The 16,990-nt window shown below is 37.8% G+C and overlaps 1 protein-coding gene across 1 annotated transcript in view; it reads left to right on the plus strand.

Annotated features, from left to right (window-relative positions):
• The window catches only part of LOC108911542 (tetratricopeptide repeat protein 37), a gene marked incomplete at its 5' end in the record, with an annotated part of 59,573 nt that extends 43,381 nt beyond the window's left edge, over nucleotides 1-16,192 (plus strand). Inside the window, 2 exons of the mRNA XM_018716512.1 lie at nucleotides 4,976-5,158; nucleotides 16,114-16,192. Of these exons, the coding sequence (XP_018572028.1) occupies nucleotides 4,976-5,158; nucleotides 16,114-16,180 (250 nt within the window). The remainder of the gene's footprint in view (nucleotides 1-4,975; nucleotides 5,159-16,113) is intronic.
• Between the last annotated feature and the right edge of the window lie 798 nt (nucleotides 16,193-16,990).

The raw sequence follows: 16,990 nt of genomic DNA on the forward strand, positions 1-16,990 counted from the left end.
AATGTAATTTTGTCAACTTTGTCCTTTTCGGAGCCATTAATAGTGTAAGTAGACAATTATCACTTATAAGAACTTAAGGTGCATTTTTCTAAAAAAAATTGTTATGTAAGACATCGAAATTTTCACACCGTTGTTTAGATAATTATCACTGTCATCAATTTCGAACGAAAAAAATATGCGTTGTCATTTAAAAAAAAAATTATGTCATCGCTGTCGTAAGTGGATTATCGAAAAAAAAATTTTTTCACATAACAAAGTGCCCTGGATCAAATAAAAATCGACGGGTCTCACCGTTTTTCGAAAAAAAATTTGTTTAACGAAAATATGAATTTTATGCAGAACTTTTTTACCACGCTGTATATATATATATACAGGGTGTCCCTGAAAAGGATGGACAACGCTTGACCACAGGTTCCTTGGAAACAAGACTATTTAGCCTATACACAAGTGCACGCCTACTGAGATATAGCCTTCTAAGCATAGAACAGATAACCTAGTTTTTTCATATAATTTGAAAACTGTTTTTCTTAAAAACTTCAAATTTGGTACACATATTTTTTTTTTCTATAAGGGCAATGTAAATATTAAATTTGGTGAGAATACATATTCGGGATGTTCTCTTTCTAGTGCCTGTGCGCCACTGGCTATCCCGTAACTTTTTTGTATGTACGCCAATGACGACAGAATATGTTTAAAAATAAGCATTATTTTAGATTTTTTGCCTCTTACAAAATTTTGATATCGTTTACGGATTTCGAGTAAATTTGGCATTTTTTACACATTAAATAATATAAAATCAGTTTAAGATAAATAGAACTTTCTAGTATGAGGTGCCATATAACAGAGAAACAAATTCATAACAATAAGCGTATCAGGAAAATATTTTTAATCGGCAATGTGGTACGTGGATACGTTGCATTTCATTTCCAACGTATCCACAATCAATATATATTAAAATCCTATAGCTCCGTCTGCGTCGCACGATCGCCCCGAAAAAGAGCCGATTTCCTGGACGAAAGGCTCTTTCCTGGGGCCGCGCAGCGGCCCCTGTCGCGGCGCTTCGCGCCGCGACGTCATTCCTGCGTTGCGACGTCGTAATTAGAACACGATACCTCGACGCCTTCTCCATGAATTTTCCGAATTCCCCAGGTTCTGCGAGGGGCGTGGTCCAATTTTTGTGTGAAAAGCAATAGTCCGACACGCCTTCCCGCTGAAATCTGACGGTCGCCGATCGCCTGGAATCGCGCGCGGTTATGGCTTTTTTATTTTTTATTTCCCTCATTTTCTACGATATTTTATTTAAAACCGTGCCGAAAATACTCATATTTATTGACCGGGTGCCTTCTTCCAACTTTTTATGTACAACTTTCCGCGAAATCAAACGCGGGATTCGAAATGCGGCCGTAAATACGTTAAAATGCACTGTCTATGAAGGCCGAAAAATCTGAATTTTGCCCTATAAAATTCCTTCTCCGCGAGCCTCGAAACGGCGTGCGACTTGGCACAGATACTCAGTCGTTCCTCCTTAGTCGTTCGGGGGCATTTTTGTAACGTTTTTTTCGCGTTTTCATATTTAATTTTGCCTTCTTTTTGGGGTCTGCTCGACGACAGACGACCATTTCGCAAGCCGTAAGATTGAAGCTGTAAGACACGCCCACCGGGAGAAAATTGGAACGTCGTTAGAAACGTCAGATTAATTATGTCAAAATAATTTCACGCCAAACGCGAAAGACGTCTTTGGGGTCGCGACGAACCGTTATTTTACCTTACTAGGCCTTTTTTAACCTTAATACATTGCTACGCCACGACATATACAGGTATTTCTTATTATTAGGTTAGGTTGTTATTTACATTTTCGCAGCTCTACCGTTTGACATGCCTAGGATTACGATACCTGTCCCCCGAATAAACGTAAGTACTTGCCCTCTAAAACAGCATAATTTTAAACCAATCCATAGTACCTAAACCCTTGAACCTTTGTATTAGTACATTTGCTTCGTTAATTTACTATATTGCATTCGTATCTATTACTCCCCAAACGTCAAAAGTTAAGAATAAGTTGGAGTTAAAGACTCTTTCAAGTTATAGGATGTCGTTATTTATCTGTGTTATCTCATTGTGGATCTTTTGCGAGACGACTTTGTGTTAGAAAAATGCAAATTTAACATTACAAAAATTGTTTATTACTTCAGCTGTGAACGACGACACTACGCGCTCAAGCCAGATTGGAAAACTACCATTTTGGCGGACGGACTGGGTTTCTCCGCGAGAACCGAAGCGGCATAACCGCGCCTCATCTCCCTTCGTTCGTCGCTTAATGAAATTTTTGCAACTTTATATTCGCGTTTTCAAATGTACCTTTCTGGGTGGACTTCTCACTGACATACGGCCATTTTATAAGCGAAATAGAGATTCAACCAGCCCTGAACGCAAATCGACGAAAATCTAAAAATCACGAAGAATGTCAGATTGAAACGTCAAAATAAATTTCGCTATATTTGACGTTTCCAATTGAGGTTAGAATATCACAACGAACCATAGATCGATGGAAGGAAAATACTAATTGATATTTGACGTATTCCGTAAGTAATTTAGGTTAGGAAATCAGACGGGACCATAGAACGTATAAACTACTGGATTGGAACTGTATCGATGCTTTCTTCGTTCAACATATTATTTAAAGCGAATTTTTGCCTAAGCACATGCACAGCGGTAAAAACGTCCCGTTGTATTTCTAAAGTGATGGTTTAATCTCAGACGAGGTTACCCCAAGATTTTTTTTTAACTTACTGCCGTAATTTAATTTTATATATGGACTCGTCTTTTTAAACCTTTCTATAACAAAAAAATATAAATTTTCAAATAGGTTTTTTATATGGGTGTCTAAATATTGCGTTGAAATTCGAACGGTCCAGGGAACGGGATTGCAGTATTTTTATGAAAAAATCTTATATCGTAGTAATCATATGCTTTTTGCAAAGGTATGTACCGAATGTTTCATAAAAATAACACAGGTGAACTTTGATTTTACTATTCTTTTCACTTTTTCTAATTTTTTTTTAAATCTTTTCATGAAAAGTTATATAGCTACTAACCAAAGTTTTTTTTGAAAATCCATATACTGCATGTTCTACATAACTGACCCAAGTTAAAATTATCGGTTAGAGGCTTCTGTATATTTCAGTAATTTATTGTGGCAATATTTTTATGAAAAATCTTACCTATATTGTAGAACTCAGATGCATTTTGCAAATTTATATACTAAGTGTTTCATAAAAATGACACAGGCGGACTAGGATTTTTTCTCATTTCACTACCTATCTAAATTTTCAAATAAATATTTCTACACAACGTTGTCAAATGTTTTTTACAATTTATGTACGGGATGTTTCATAAAACTGACACAGATGGACCAGATTTTCTCTGATTCATTTTGTTAATTTTTTCATGAATTCTTTTGAAGTTGTATATTTACTGACCAGCCACTTTTTAGAAAATCCATATATGTACTAGGTGTTCCATAAAATTGATCCATATCTGAAACGGGCAATTTTTATCCTTTGTCTTTATTTACTAGTCTTTTAATGAAAAATTGTATACTTATTAACCAGTTGTCTTTTTGAATTTTTATACTGAGTATTTATGACCAATAAAACAAAACTTTCCTTAATGTCTTTTTCCTTTTCTACATTTTGTACTGAAGTCTGCAATATTTTTATGAAAAACCCGACTAACCAGGTATTTCTTGCAATTTATGTACAGGATGTTCCATAAAACTGACACAGGTGTACCAGATTTTCCCTTATTCATTTTGTTAATTTTTTCTTTAAATCTTTTGAAGAAAAGTCGCGGGGCCTACTCCTTTTTGAAAAACATTCTCATCAAACTTTTATATACAGGGTGTGTAAAAACCAAAGTACAGGGTGTTTAAAAAATGTTATATTTACTAACCAGCGAGGAGAGCACCGCGGAGCGGTGCTCGGGCCGCGCGCGCCCAAGGCCCGAGAGAAAGGTCAAACTTCGCGTCAGCGAAGTTTGCCTACCTTTCTAGTACAATATTTAAAAAATGCAAGCCTTTTTCAAATTTAAAATGAAAAAACACAATAATATATTGTGAAAATTTGTTCAATATACGATGACTGATGCATAATTTTTAAAAATTTATTCTATGGAAAATAGTTGTTTAGGTTTTATTTAATTAACAATAACAATTTTAACAATAAAAGCCTTTTGAAAAAGTTCCTGATCAGGAACGAAACGTCAAGAAAGAAATAGATGCTGTTTCTTTTATCCTTTTTTTAACCGACTATCACACCAGAACCCAATTCCCAAGAAAATNGTATATTATTACATATTAAAGTATATATAAGCTTCAAATTTTAAACTTTAAATTTTCTATTATAGATGATTACCCCACTTCTTCCAATTTAATATCCTGAAAGGTTACACATTAAACTATATAAGGTGTTTACGTCTTTGTTTAATAAATGTAAAAATTGCCTTATTTTTGTCTTATTCGCTATTTTCAGCATTGTAAGCAAGGACTGGCCAGCATTATTGTATGTATTTCATCATTACGGCGTTGTTATTTAAAATACCTACCTCGCAGATCACAGATTAATACTAATGTGCATATGTACGCTACTTTGCATCTGTTAGACTGAACCAGTAAAATAAAAATACCTATACTTGTTGATATTTTGCTGGACATAAATTTATTAAATACCTATTTGTTATACCTACTACGCAAATGTATCATACTTACAAAGAAAATTATTAACTTTTTAAATGTATGGCTTGGCACTTGTATTAAGCTTTTTTAAAATTATGATTAATTCTAATTCTTTTTAGCATTTTATATTATAACTAAATTCTCATTATTTACCTTAAATGTGTTTTGGTAATTTAATATAAAATGATGTCTGTCTGCATTTGTAACACATCGATTTCTCTTAAAAAATTATTTTTGTTTTAGAGCAATTCAGCAAAGAAGTGACATGTCGTGTTTGTGGAAACTGCTTGCAGATAATTGTTTATTTGTTGCGAAACTTCCAAATAAGTATTGTCATATGCTTATACCGATTTTTTTTCTTGAACACGAAGAGTTGGAAGGAACAACAGTTGCTGAATCTCAGGATTTATATATTGTGGCATCAAGGTAGGTATACAGGGTGTTAGTAAATAAGTGCGACAAATTTCAGGAGGTGATTCTACATGAGAAAATAATGGAAGTTTACTTATAAACGTATGTCCGCAAATGATTCGTTTTCCGAGATACGGAAACTTAAAACTGACGATTTAATTTATTGCTCTGAAACCGGTCGAGATGTGCAAATGAAATTTGGTGGGTTTTAAGAGGTAGTTATTGCGCACTTTTTGACACGCAATTAAGAATTTTATGTTCATCATTGGCGCGCGTACGGGTAACAATCTCAATTTTTTTAAAGAAAAAAATGATACGCGATATTACAAATTAAAAATCATTTTTGAATTCCTCGTTTAATTTGTGACAAAAAATCTCTCTTGCCTTTTCTTTGTATGGGGCGCTACGACAGTGTATACGAAATTTCCATAACAATCACTTATGGGCTGAGGAAAACCCCCATGGAATCTTTGAAGCTCATTTTCAGCATCAGTTTTCCATAAATGTATGGCTTGGGGTAATTGATGATCATTTAATCGGTCCATATTTCCTCCCACAACGACTAACAGGCGAATCTTATCTTAATTTCCTACAGGAAGAGTTACCTGTTCTTCTTGAAGAAATTCCTCTACAGCTGAGACAACACCTATGGTACATGCATGATGGTGCACCAGCCCATTTTAGCATTAATGTACGTAATCACTTAGACACAGTATATCCAAATCGTTGGATAGGTAGGGGAGGTACGGAACATTGGCCTGCTCGATCGCCGGATTTAAATCCTCTTGATTTTTGCATTTGGGGTTTTCTTAAGTCATTAGTTTATTCCACTCCCGTTGAAAATGTTGATGACCTGAGGAATCGAATTATAGTCGGCTGTGAGACAATAAGAAATATACCAGGAATATTTGCGCGAATACGACAATCAATGAGGCGAAGAGTTGAATCTTGTGTCACGTCTGAGGGAGGTCATTTTGAACATTTGTTGTAGCTTTGCGCCTTTTCAAAATTTTATTAGTGTTATTTTCTGTTATTGTTCTGGTTTAATGTTATTGTATTAGATAGTTCTTGATAATGTATTAAAGAAATAAAAAATACGCGTTAAGATGTTTTATTTTTTTGCATCAAAACGGCGCCCCATACGAAGAAAAGGCAAGAGAGATTTTTTGTCACAAATTGAACGAGGAATTCAAAAATGATTTTTAATTTGTAATATCTCAGTGGCGTACCATTTTTTTCTTTAAAAAAATTGAGATTATTACCCGTACGCGCGCCAATGATGAACATAAAATTCTTAATTGCGTGTCAAAAAATGCGCAATAACTACCTCTTAAAACCCACCAAATTTCATTTGCACATCTCGACCGGTTTCAGAGCAATAAATTAAATCGTCAGTTTTTAAGAAAAACTTTGACACCCCGTATCTCGGAAAACGAATCATTTGCGGACATACGTTTATAAGCAAACTGCCATTATTTTCTCATGTAGAATCACTCCCTGAAATTTGTCGCACTTATTTACTAACACCCTGTATAATTTCTGCTGTATTCGAATCTTATTCATATCAATATTTTTAAAGGTCATATTCACATTTTGGAAACATTACTGTAAATTATGTATTACAAACATTTTTATAATTAGTTACTATCGCGGGAAATTCGCAAATCCTAAAGAATTTTTGCTCCCCCCTCATTTTCGATGGTGCTGAATACGAATCAGAAGTTAATTTTGTCAATCGAATTTAGAAATTTATCTATCTACAGAATTGAATTAGGAAAATTTAACCTTAACTTTATGTAGAAATTATATAGCGTCACAAAAAATAGTGGGCTAGGCCGTGGACTAGACCGTAATACGTTGACAAGTTTGTTTTTAAATCTTGCCAGAAAAAATCAAGGGCATAAGGTTAATGATGTGATTAGGCGAATAAAAAAAATGTAGTCAAGCGTCGTGTGAGCTCAGCCGCACCAGCTTCGTATAAATCCCGATAATGTAAATAAATTCCTGCTTATAAATAAAATGATTAATACACAACACCTTGATTTTTTTTATCCAAGTCATGGATATTGTATATTTAAGGCCAAAAGCCGCGAATATTGAAGTAGCTTAAATGAAATAATTAACAGTATGGTGGTTAGATGGCATGACGTAGTGCTGAGGAGTAATTTTTTTCTTTTTTCGTGCCGGAGCGAGTAACGTATTTTAGAATCTCTTTAGAATTAGAATTTGTCAGGCGCTAATATTTTTTTACGAATTTACAAACTTAGAATTAGAAATAATCACTCACTCTAGGTCAACTTTTCTCGGCTTCTTTATGTAACTTTTGAATTTAGTTTCAAGATTTGAAACAATCAGGTGGTTTTTAATAAAAATACTATTTTTTAAACAATAAGTAAAGTATATATTTATTTAAAAATAATTTAGAAGTGATAATAAAGATATAGATAAATGTAAAAATGTATATTTCGACTATATAGAATAAATATCATTTAGATTTTACAAGCGTTTTCAAACACGCTGTCGGGAAACAAAGTGTAATGTACAAATAATTTTCAAAATTTATAAAAATATGTAAATATCAAGCGACTCTAAGAAAAAGAGTACGCAGTATATAAGATAATTTCGTGATTGAGCTTTCTTCACTTATTTGAAAATGAACAAATAAAATCGTTTCAAAAAATTTTAAGTTTTACAGACCGTCTAAAGAGAATCCTCTGTATATGCGTTTTTAGGTTTTACCTAATTATCACAACTAAACTTCAACCACAGTACTAAATACTTAAAAAATACTGTTTTTAAAAGAGCACACGAAAAGCGATAGTACAAAATTTACTTCATCCAATCAGGTCGCTGTGTTCGAGGTAGAACGAGCCCTCGACGCTGGTGGCATATAAATTCGATAGTCGCAATTTGGAGCTCATTCAGCTCAGTTCCGAGCGAGCAACCGAGCTGAATAGACGTGTCCGTGAAGTGCTAGTGCAAGGAGCAAGACAAATCTATCTGCCTTTATTAGGACAAACACTCACCGGACAAATCAACAGACAAACACAACAAATACAGCAATTGACACAACAAATTTCACCTACAACTCACACTTAAAAAATCTGACGAAAACACACTACGACTACAAGACAAATTAGACAAACTACTAAACAGACAAACACACGACATTACACAAAACGCGCAATACACACACATTCGCCCACACCCACCCCCTCACGTACAGACAAACGCAAAAAGGACTCGGCAGTCCTCGAGCGACGAGGAAGCCCCTAAACACAAAAAAAAAAACAGACCAAAAAAACACTAAACCCACACAAACAAACACACTCCCCCAACCATCCACCAGTACCAAACAAAAAACAGATCACAAACACGAAACAAAACACAACACAAAGCACACCAAATACACCACAACAGACCACTAACACACAACAAAAAAATCCCCCCAGTAACCTTGCGTAAGCAAGAGCGCTGGACGCAAATCAGTCAGTTACTCGACACACAAAAAATCAATTACACCAAAGCCAAGCTCACGAATGACGGGGTAGCCATCTACCCCGCCACACCGACAGACCACAGACAGACACCTTATGAAAACACTCGTGGACAGAGGCGAGGAGTACCACACTTTCACTCTCAACGAAGATAAAACGCTGAGGGTGGTGATACGTGGAATACCCACGGGTGTTTCATCAAGTGAGGTCCAACTCGACCTCGCACGACAAGGGTTCCCAGGTGCAATAGTGTACCGACAAAACAAACAGGAAATGCCCCTGGTCCTAGTTCAGGTCCCACCGGACAAGGAGAACATCGTGACTCGCTGCTTCTCGCTCATGGTTCGAGTATAGCTGCAGCGAAAGCAGCGGGTTGCCACGCAGTGCCACCACTGCCAGCGGTTCGGCCACGGCCAGACCCGGTGCACAGCTGAGCCAATGTGCATAAAATGTGGCGAAAGCCACAGCACTAACGTCTGCAAAAAGTCAAAAGACATGCCCGCCAGGTGTGCAAATTGCGCCGGGCCACACCCTGCCAGCTATATGGGGTGCCCTCGGTACCCCAAAGCTAAAAACACAAAAACACCAAACACAAGGCACACAGACAACACGCGATGCAAAACACTACACAAGCGCACAGACAACCCTTCCTACCCATCCCTATCACAACCCTGGCCTTACACACGCTGACATGACTAGAAAAACACGAAACACACAAAAACACAACACCTCACCACACGCACACAGACACGACACCCTCCCAACCGGGCGCGGCGGCCCTGATTGACGCAACGAAGCGTCTTCAGGACTGCGTCTAGTTGACGACCATGGTGTCAAATATGCAAAAATTATTCGACTTCTAATGGCTCGTTGGCCTTCCCAACCCTCCTCGCTGAGAATTTCGTCCTGGAACCTTGACGGGTTCCGGACCAAAAAATGGAACTCGTGGACATCTTGAACCGTCTAAACATAGACGTTATGGCTGTCCAGGAGACCTACGTCAGCGAGACATCCCGTACCTCCATCCCTGACTATGACATATATAGACATGACAGAAACCCTAACGGGGGTGGTGTTGCACTCATAGTAAAGAAGTGCATCGACCACTATCCGCTGCAGCGGCTCCAAACTCAAAATACAGAGGCCATGGCGATAGCGATGAGGTCGCTACGGCATGGAAACGTTGCGGTGGTGTAATGTTACCACCCACCCCGACTACCACTACTTGACAATGACTTAGACAAAATCCTTTCCTGGCCCCAGACAATTGCCATCGGGGACTTCAACGCAAAATTCCCTATATGGCACAGCAGTACAACGACCACAAGAGGTCGAGTGCTGCTGAATTACCAAGACAGACATGACGACTTGACAATACTCGGACCGACAGACCCGACACATTACGGACCCACATGACGCCCCGATGTCATAGACCCTTTTAAAATCTATACCGTTAAATGCCCAAATATCCACCCAATACGAAGAGTCTTCCGCCCACAATCCCATAATTCTGGATCTGGAGCGAAGACAGATATATGAAGGCACCTTCACGAGGAGGTTCACTGATTGGGAGCGCTTCCGAGCAGTAATGCAAGGAAACACCGCGTTCCCGGTCTTCGAAACCACCCATGACCTGGAAACGGTAATCCTCTCCCTCGAGACTGACATTAAAAACGCCGTGACACAGACTACGACTGAGACTATTGTCCCCCGACTGACGAACCCCGGGGCATCCTCCCCAATGACATAAAAGACTTAATACAAATGATAAACGACGCGCAAAACGGCTTGCCACCCGCACCCGCCTACCCCGATACAGACGTACTTAACAGACGGGTGAAGGCAGCTCTAGATGAGCCGGCCCAGAACAACTGGGTTAGGCACCTGGAGTCGCTGGATCCACAAGACAATAGCCTCTGGAAGACGCAGAGGGCCTTGCGACAGACCGCTCGCGGTAAAATTCCTCCAATCCACCGCAGCAGGGGGGTGGTTTACATGAACCAGGAAAAGGCCGACAGCCTGGAACTGCAGTGTAGACTACCTCAGCTACCCGACGAAGACGTGGAATTCGAAATAAAAACATAACAAACGCGTCACTCAGACTAAGACACTTCCCTACCCGCTGGAAAACAGCAAACATAATCCTTATCCCAAAACCCAACAAAGACCTTCCCATCCAACTACCGGCCCATTAGCCTATTCCCGGCTATGAGCAAAGTGGTACCTAACCCGCCTAAAAACCCACTCCCAAGAACTGGAGTCATTCCTGACGAGCAGTTTGCCTTCCAACCCAATCACTCTACTGAACTCCAAATCCTTCGCATTACCGAGCACATCACGGCGGCCTCCTACACTGTTGCTATCCTCCTGGACGGCGCAAAGGCCTTCGATACGGCTTGGCATGAAGGCCTACTGATGAAAATAAATGCTCACCAACCAATATCCCATATCCTTTACCAAACTCATAAAATCCTACCTACACCACCGAAAATTCCGCATCCAAATCCAAAACTCCCTTTCCACCACCCGTCCCATGGAGGCCAGTGTCCCATTTACAACTCCGGCATCCCACATCCCCCTACACCAACATATACCTATACGCCGATGACCTGACAATCACTTCCCAATCCGTCAATCCTAGATATTCCGCCTCCCTCCTTCAAAATTCCCTAGACCAACTTGGTGGAAAGTCAAAATTAAACGAAAGTTCGGCTATCCCTTTTACCAAACGAAAAATCCCACAAAACCTCGACAGGCTGACACTATCCCAGGAGCCCTGGGATCGACAAACACGATACCTGGGCGTGACGATGGACCAGCGTCTCACGTGGAAACCGCACATCGTGGAGACGGTGGCGCGAGTGAAGACCCCCGGCTAACTTACGCCTACAGTGCGTGGGGTCACACGAGAAAAAGCTACTTAAAGTCACTACAGGCTGTGGAAACATAGCCCTCTGCACGGCCACCAACGCGCCCTGGTACGTAAGAAACACTAACATATTACGAGACTTAAAATACACAAACGCTACACAGACAATAACACAAAACGCGGCTAGACATGACAATCCCCCCCTCAGGCAAACCGTTGACTACTTATCCGACATGACCGACAAACACAAAAGACCTAGACACCAACTTTTTGACCCTGGGTGACCACCCTAGCGATATCCCCCCTCTCCTGCCCGCCAACCTTTTCTGTTTCAGAAACCGCCAGGATCAAGAAACGAAGACAACGACACATACACCCCCATACCCTCCTTACTCCTTCCCTCCCGCGCTAGTCCAAGGGCCACCTTAGCAAAGCGCGCATTACCCTACCCAACCATACCATACATAAAAATGCTACCATCCCCGGAGTTTACACAGACGAGCCGGCGGAGCAAGAAGTGTGCCAGAAGAAAGGGCCCTAGCCGGTAGGGCCAAGCTAGGACAAAAGGAGGTCCCACAAAGCGCCTACAACGGCCGTATTTGCGGTAAGGGTAGACGACGGATGGGACCCACCTACGAAGGCTGTCCAGGCCTACACGATCCGTAGCCTCTAGGACTACAACATAAAATCCTCAGTTCACAACTAGAACTCGAAGAGCTCCAGTACCACCCTGAGGACTACCCCGAGGACCTGAAACCGCTTTCCTGTATTTATAAGTTCTGCCGAGATTGAACTCTAAGTGCTAAATTGTGCGGCGACGGCGTTGTCAGATGACGGGTTAACTGAGAGTAGAATAGCTGTGCCGATTCTGCTCCACAAATCAAGATGACGACTGGAGCAAGATCGGCTTAGCTTTTAGCCGACTACGTCACAACCGGCTACGTCTGCGCGGTAGACGTTGATAACCGTTCGTGCCGACTAGAAGTATGGTTTATGTACGGATCTATTATTAGTAGTAGGGTTGTTGATGATTTTTTAGCATTTCTTCTGACACAATAAGTGATCAAAAGCGGGTTGTGTTTAACTTGAATAATAATAATACTTATATACTTATGGACCCTGATGGCAGTGATAGAGCTCACTCAGAAAAGAATTAACGGTGTGTCATTTACTATAAGTAATATTTTAGATAATCATCGATCGCGTATTTACTATAAAAGGTTTTGTTAACATATTTCCAACTATAAAATAAAGTTTTACTGCTTCAGACCTGTTTTCTACTGGTTCAGACCTATTTTTTAGCATAAGCTGTAACCTGATATATTATTTCCTTTATAATTGCAGTGTTAGTAAAAATTGCAACTTGACTAGTGTAAGTTGTTATTAGCTTATTGGAATGCAGGAAGTTACCAAGGTTATCAAAAATAAAAGACATGTTACTTAACATTTTAATTTATTACTTATATCAGACAGTACATTAGTTTGATAAAAGTAAAGATATTATAAAGATATCATTAGATACATCACAAAAAGAACATATAATTTTATTTATATTTAGAGAAATTTTTTAGACTATTCAATCATTTACAATATCTAATACATTATAATAGTACATACAAAATTCCAACTAATCTAGCATAGTTATTCTATGAGAAATCACACAAGTATCGAGTTTTGACAGTTCTTCCACATCGTGAAGGAAAAGATCGATGCATCGATGCGCATGTTGTATTTTATGATCTGCACTATTTTCATATTTTCATAGACTACTTGGGTAACTGTCGTGTAATCTCCACAACGATGAGTCACAGGTTCATACTCACCAGGCCAGTCTTGTAGGGGTGTTTGGAAGAAATCTTTTTTCAAACGTTCCAGTAGCTCCAAGAGAGTTTGCCATTCATAGGTAGAAAATGATAATTTATTGCCATTACCATTCCTTATAATTATTGCGGATCTGAAGGATCTAGATGGACTTAATCCACACTGTATTTGAATGTTGACATTAGATATTAGTGGAAAAACATTACTTAGCAAGTAAATCTGCTCTATCCATGCGGCTTCTTCAAAAAAAAAAATTTGCAGTGTTAGTAAAAATTGTAACTTGATAGTCTATTTCCTTTAATACTGCCACGCTAGCATAAACTGTAACCCGATATATTACGCGGCAATAGGCGGTAAATTAAAAAATCTAGAAAAATATTTAAAAACGCTTGTGCAATAGAGATCCGAGGGAGGGTGAGAGGAGAGAGGTGGGGTTGGCGGTAAATTTAAAATTCAATCTTGCTCGGCAATAAAATTGGCGGTAAATTAAAAAATCTAGAAAAATATTTAAAAACGCTTGCGCAATAGAGATCGGAGGGAGGGGGAGAGGAGAGAGGTGGGGTTGGCAGTAAATTTAAAGTTGGTTGCGAATTTCATTTAAATTTAAAAAATCTCTGAGATTCGAACCCCGAAACTTTGAATTCTAAAGCGAGCTCGTTACCTCTAGACCACCGCAGCATTTAAGAACGAGAACATTGTGGTTGATATATTGATGCTAAAAATATTTCAGCTATTAGTGTGAAATTTCAAAATCTTAAGACGGGAAATTCAAACACAGCTCCGCTCAGGTCTCTTGAATGAAGAAAAAACATGCGCATTAGCACAAGATACCTTATATTTCGCTAACGGTTTGAAATAAATAGCTGTGTCGCTGACGCCAACTAACGTAAAAGCACCAGCCACGTATACAAAATCCAGGCGACAGACATGTGCATATTTGTACATCTACCGGATGTTTTTTTTAATAGCACAACTCTTGTAACTTATATACGAGTTGTCTGATCGATGTTAAATTGTATATTCAAAGAGAAAACGGGAGAATTGAATTGTCAGATTGTTACTGAATGGTAAATTCGACCTCTCATATATACCTTAGTTATAGGAGTGTGTTTAAAGACCATTACATATATTTTTTATAAAAAATACACTATAAATACGGAGACGAAATGCCGTCGGATGGAATATTAGTTACGAAGTATAAGTTAAATATTTGTTGTGTTTACTTAAAGAATTGTTAGGAAAAGGAAGAGATGTAGAATATTTTTTCATTGCTGATTTTTTTTCTTAAACATGATATAAGGAAAACTTTAACATCGCTGTGTTTTGAACTAAAAGTGGAGCAAAAATAATGACAATTCCAGATATTTAGTTTTTATTTCAACTTTAGACGCTTTTCTCTGCTGCGATTAAGTTTATGCTTGTTAGCGAGGCGACTAAGTCCACTTCTATATGCAAACCCTTTGGAGCAAATGTCGCACATATACATGTTTACTCTTTGAATAGCAGCTGTATGATGAGATGTGCTCGCGGATTATACCATTAAATACCCTTTTTGTGATCTTGTTTTTACATGGCAATTATCCAGTTTGACGTGACAGTTATAAAGTTTTTACGTGACGGTTATCCAGTTTTACGTCATGGTTATCCAATTTTACATGACGATTATCCAGTTTTACGTGACGATTATCCAGTTTTGCGTGACGATTAGCCAGTTTTTAAGTGACGATTATCCAAAAACCCCGCCACGTTTCCAAGTAGACGTACACCGTTGTTCATCAAGATTCATGAATCCAAATAAAACAGTCATATGCAGCAGGAGGAACTGCGAGGATCTTTTCCGTTGGGTATACAACCTATTGCCGCAATAAAGAAGAAAACAGTTACTTTCGACGAATCTAAAAATAAAGTGCATCTAATGAAAACGTGGACTTTTGCATCTACTGCAGCTCGCGTAGATACTGACAATTTTTCGCTATGGACAGACTTATATTTAAAAGAAAAATTGAAACGACTTCCAAAATTCTCGAGCCACTATTAGTTGAACATCCAACGAATCAATCGAATGATGAGACTGATGTAATACTGTTTGGAGTTCATTGACCTCTTTTACTCTCTTGTAGATATCAGATTACAGTTTATGCCAACGTGGTAATTTTAAAGGAATTAAGTTATTAAATTACAAGTATGTTCTGCGCATGTATTAAACATATTTTATTTTTGTTCATATTTAAATTTGAACCTCAATTTCAAAGGCCGATCACGTGACCTTAATCGAATGATACCTGATGAGAATGATGTAATGCTGTTTGCAGTTCATTTCTTTAGTCGCACATGGAATACATTTTATGTTCGTTATTTCAGTTTCACCACTACATTTGATACATTTGTATTTAACCGGCAGAATATTGCACAAAATTAGTGGGGCACTCGCCGTTATTACCTTTGAAATAAATGAAATACAGTACAGTGATAAGAATTTATCACTTTCTTCTCCAAAATTCTATTCCTCTCAACTCTCGATAATCACGTTTTAAACAAAATACCCTGTATGTACTTTTAATATAAATAATTTCTTCTTGCATGCTTAAGAAATATTATACCCGTATCTGAATAAAACTATTAGGTATCTAATTACTTTTCTTACTGAGATAACATATTAATTTTATTATTATATTTTCTGTTAATTTATAATTTTGAATTTACCGCCAATTCCGTCTAATCAAATGCTTATACACATGCGTTGTAATTTTAATACATATGCTATTTCTATTGTTCATTTTTAGTTTTGAATTTCCCGCTAATTCCACTCATATGCTGACATTGATGCAATTCCGAATAAAAACGATGTAATGCTCTTTGGAGTTCATTGACCTCCCTTATAGGTACGATTTGTGTTGACTTATTGATTTTAAAGTAATTAATTACATGTTTTGCACATATATTTTGTCACATATATCTTATTTCTATTATTTCAGTTTTTGAATTTACCGCCAATCCCCATCATGCCGAGATCTACTACGCAAGCATTTAAATTTTAATGTTACATATATTTTATTTCTTTTGTTGATATTGAATTTTGAATTTACCGTCAATTCCGTCTAATGTAATACATATATGTGTTTTCTATTGTTCATCTTTGGATTTTAAATCTCTCGTCAATTTCAATGCGGTGCTGATCGAACCTAAATCGAATGATGCAATACCGTATTAGAATAATGTAATGCTGTTTGGAGTTCATTGACCTCCCTTATCATGATTTATGCTAAAATTGCGATTTTGAAGAAACTAAGGTACGAATTACATTAGACCAGGGTCGATAATTTTTGAAAATAAAAATAATTATAGTAGGATGAAACCCATTGGAAAAGAAAGAGAATATAACAGAAATGAAAGGAAAAATAATTTACGGGCGATCTGAGGTCGGGAAGGGTTAAGGGGGTGAGTTTTTAAGGGTAAAAAACGGTTTTCCCTTGATTTCCAGAAAAACTACAAGTCTTATGGAAAAAAGTTAAATAGCAAAGTTGTAGGTAATAAAAAGATCTACAACTTTTGTATTTACACTTTTTTCACATAACCTCAAAATTTATGTGAAAAATTCAAATAACCAAGTTTTTGGTTTTTTATTTTTCTTTTACAAAAAAAAAATTTTTTCACGAAATT

The sequence above is a fragment of the Anoplophora glabripennis genome, unplaced genomic scaffold, assembly GCF_000390285.2.
Source record: "Anoplophora glabripennis isolate ALB-LARVAE unplaced genomic scaffold, Agla_2.0 scaffold871, whole genome shotgun sequence".
Lineage (NCBI taxonomy): Eukaryota > Metazoa > Arthropoda > Insecta > Coleoptera > Cerambycidae > Anoplophora > Anoplophora glabripennis.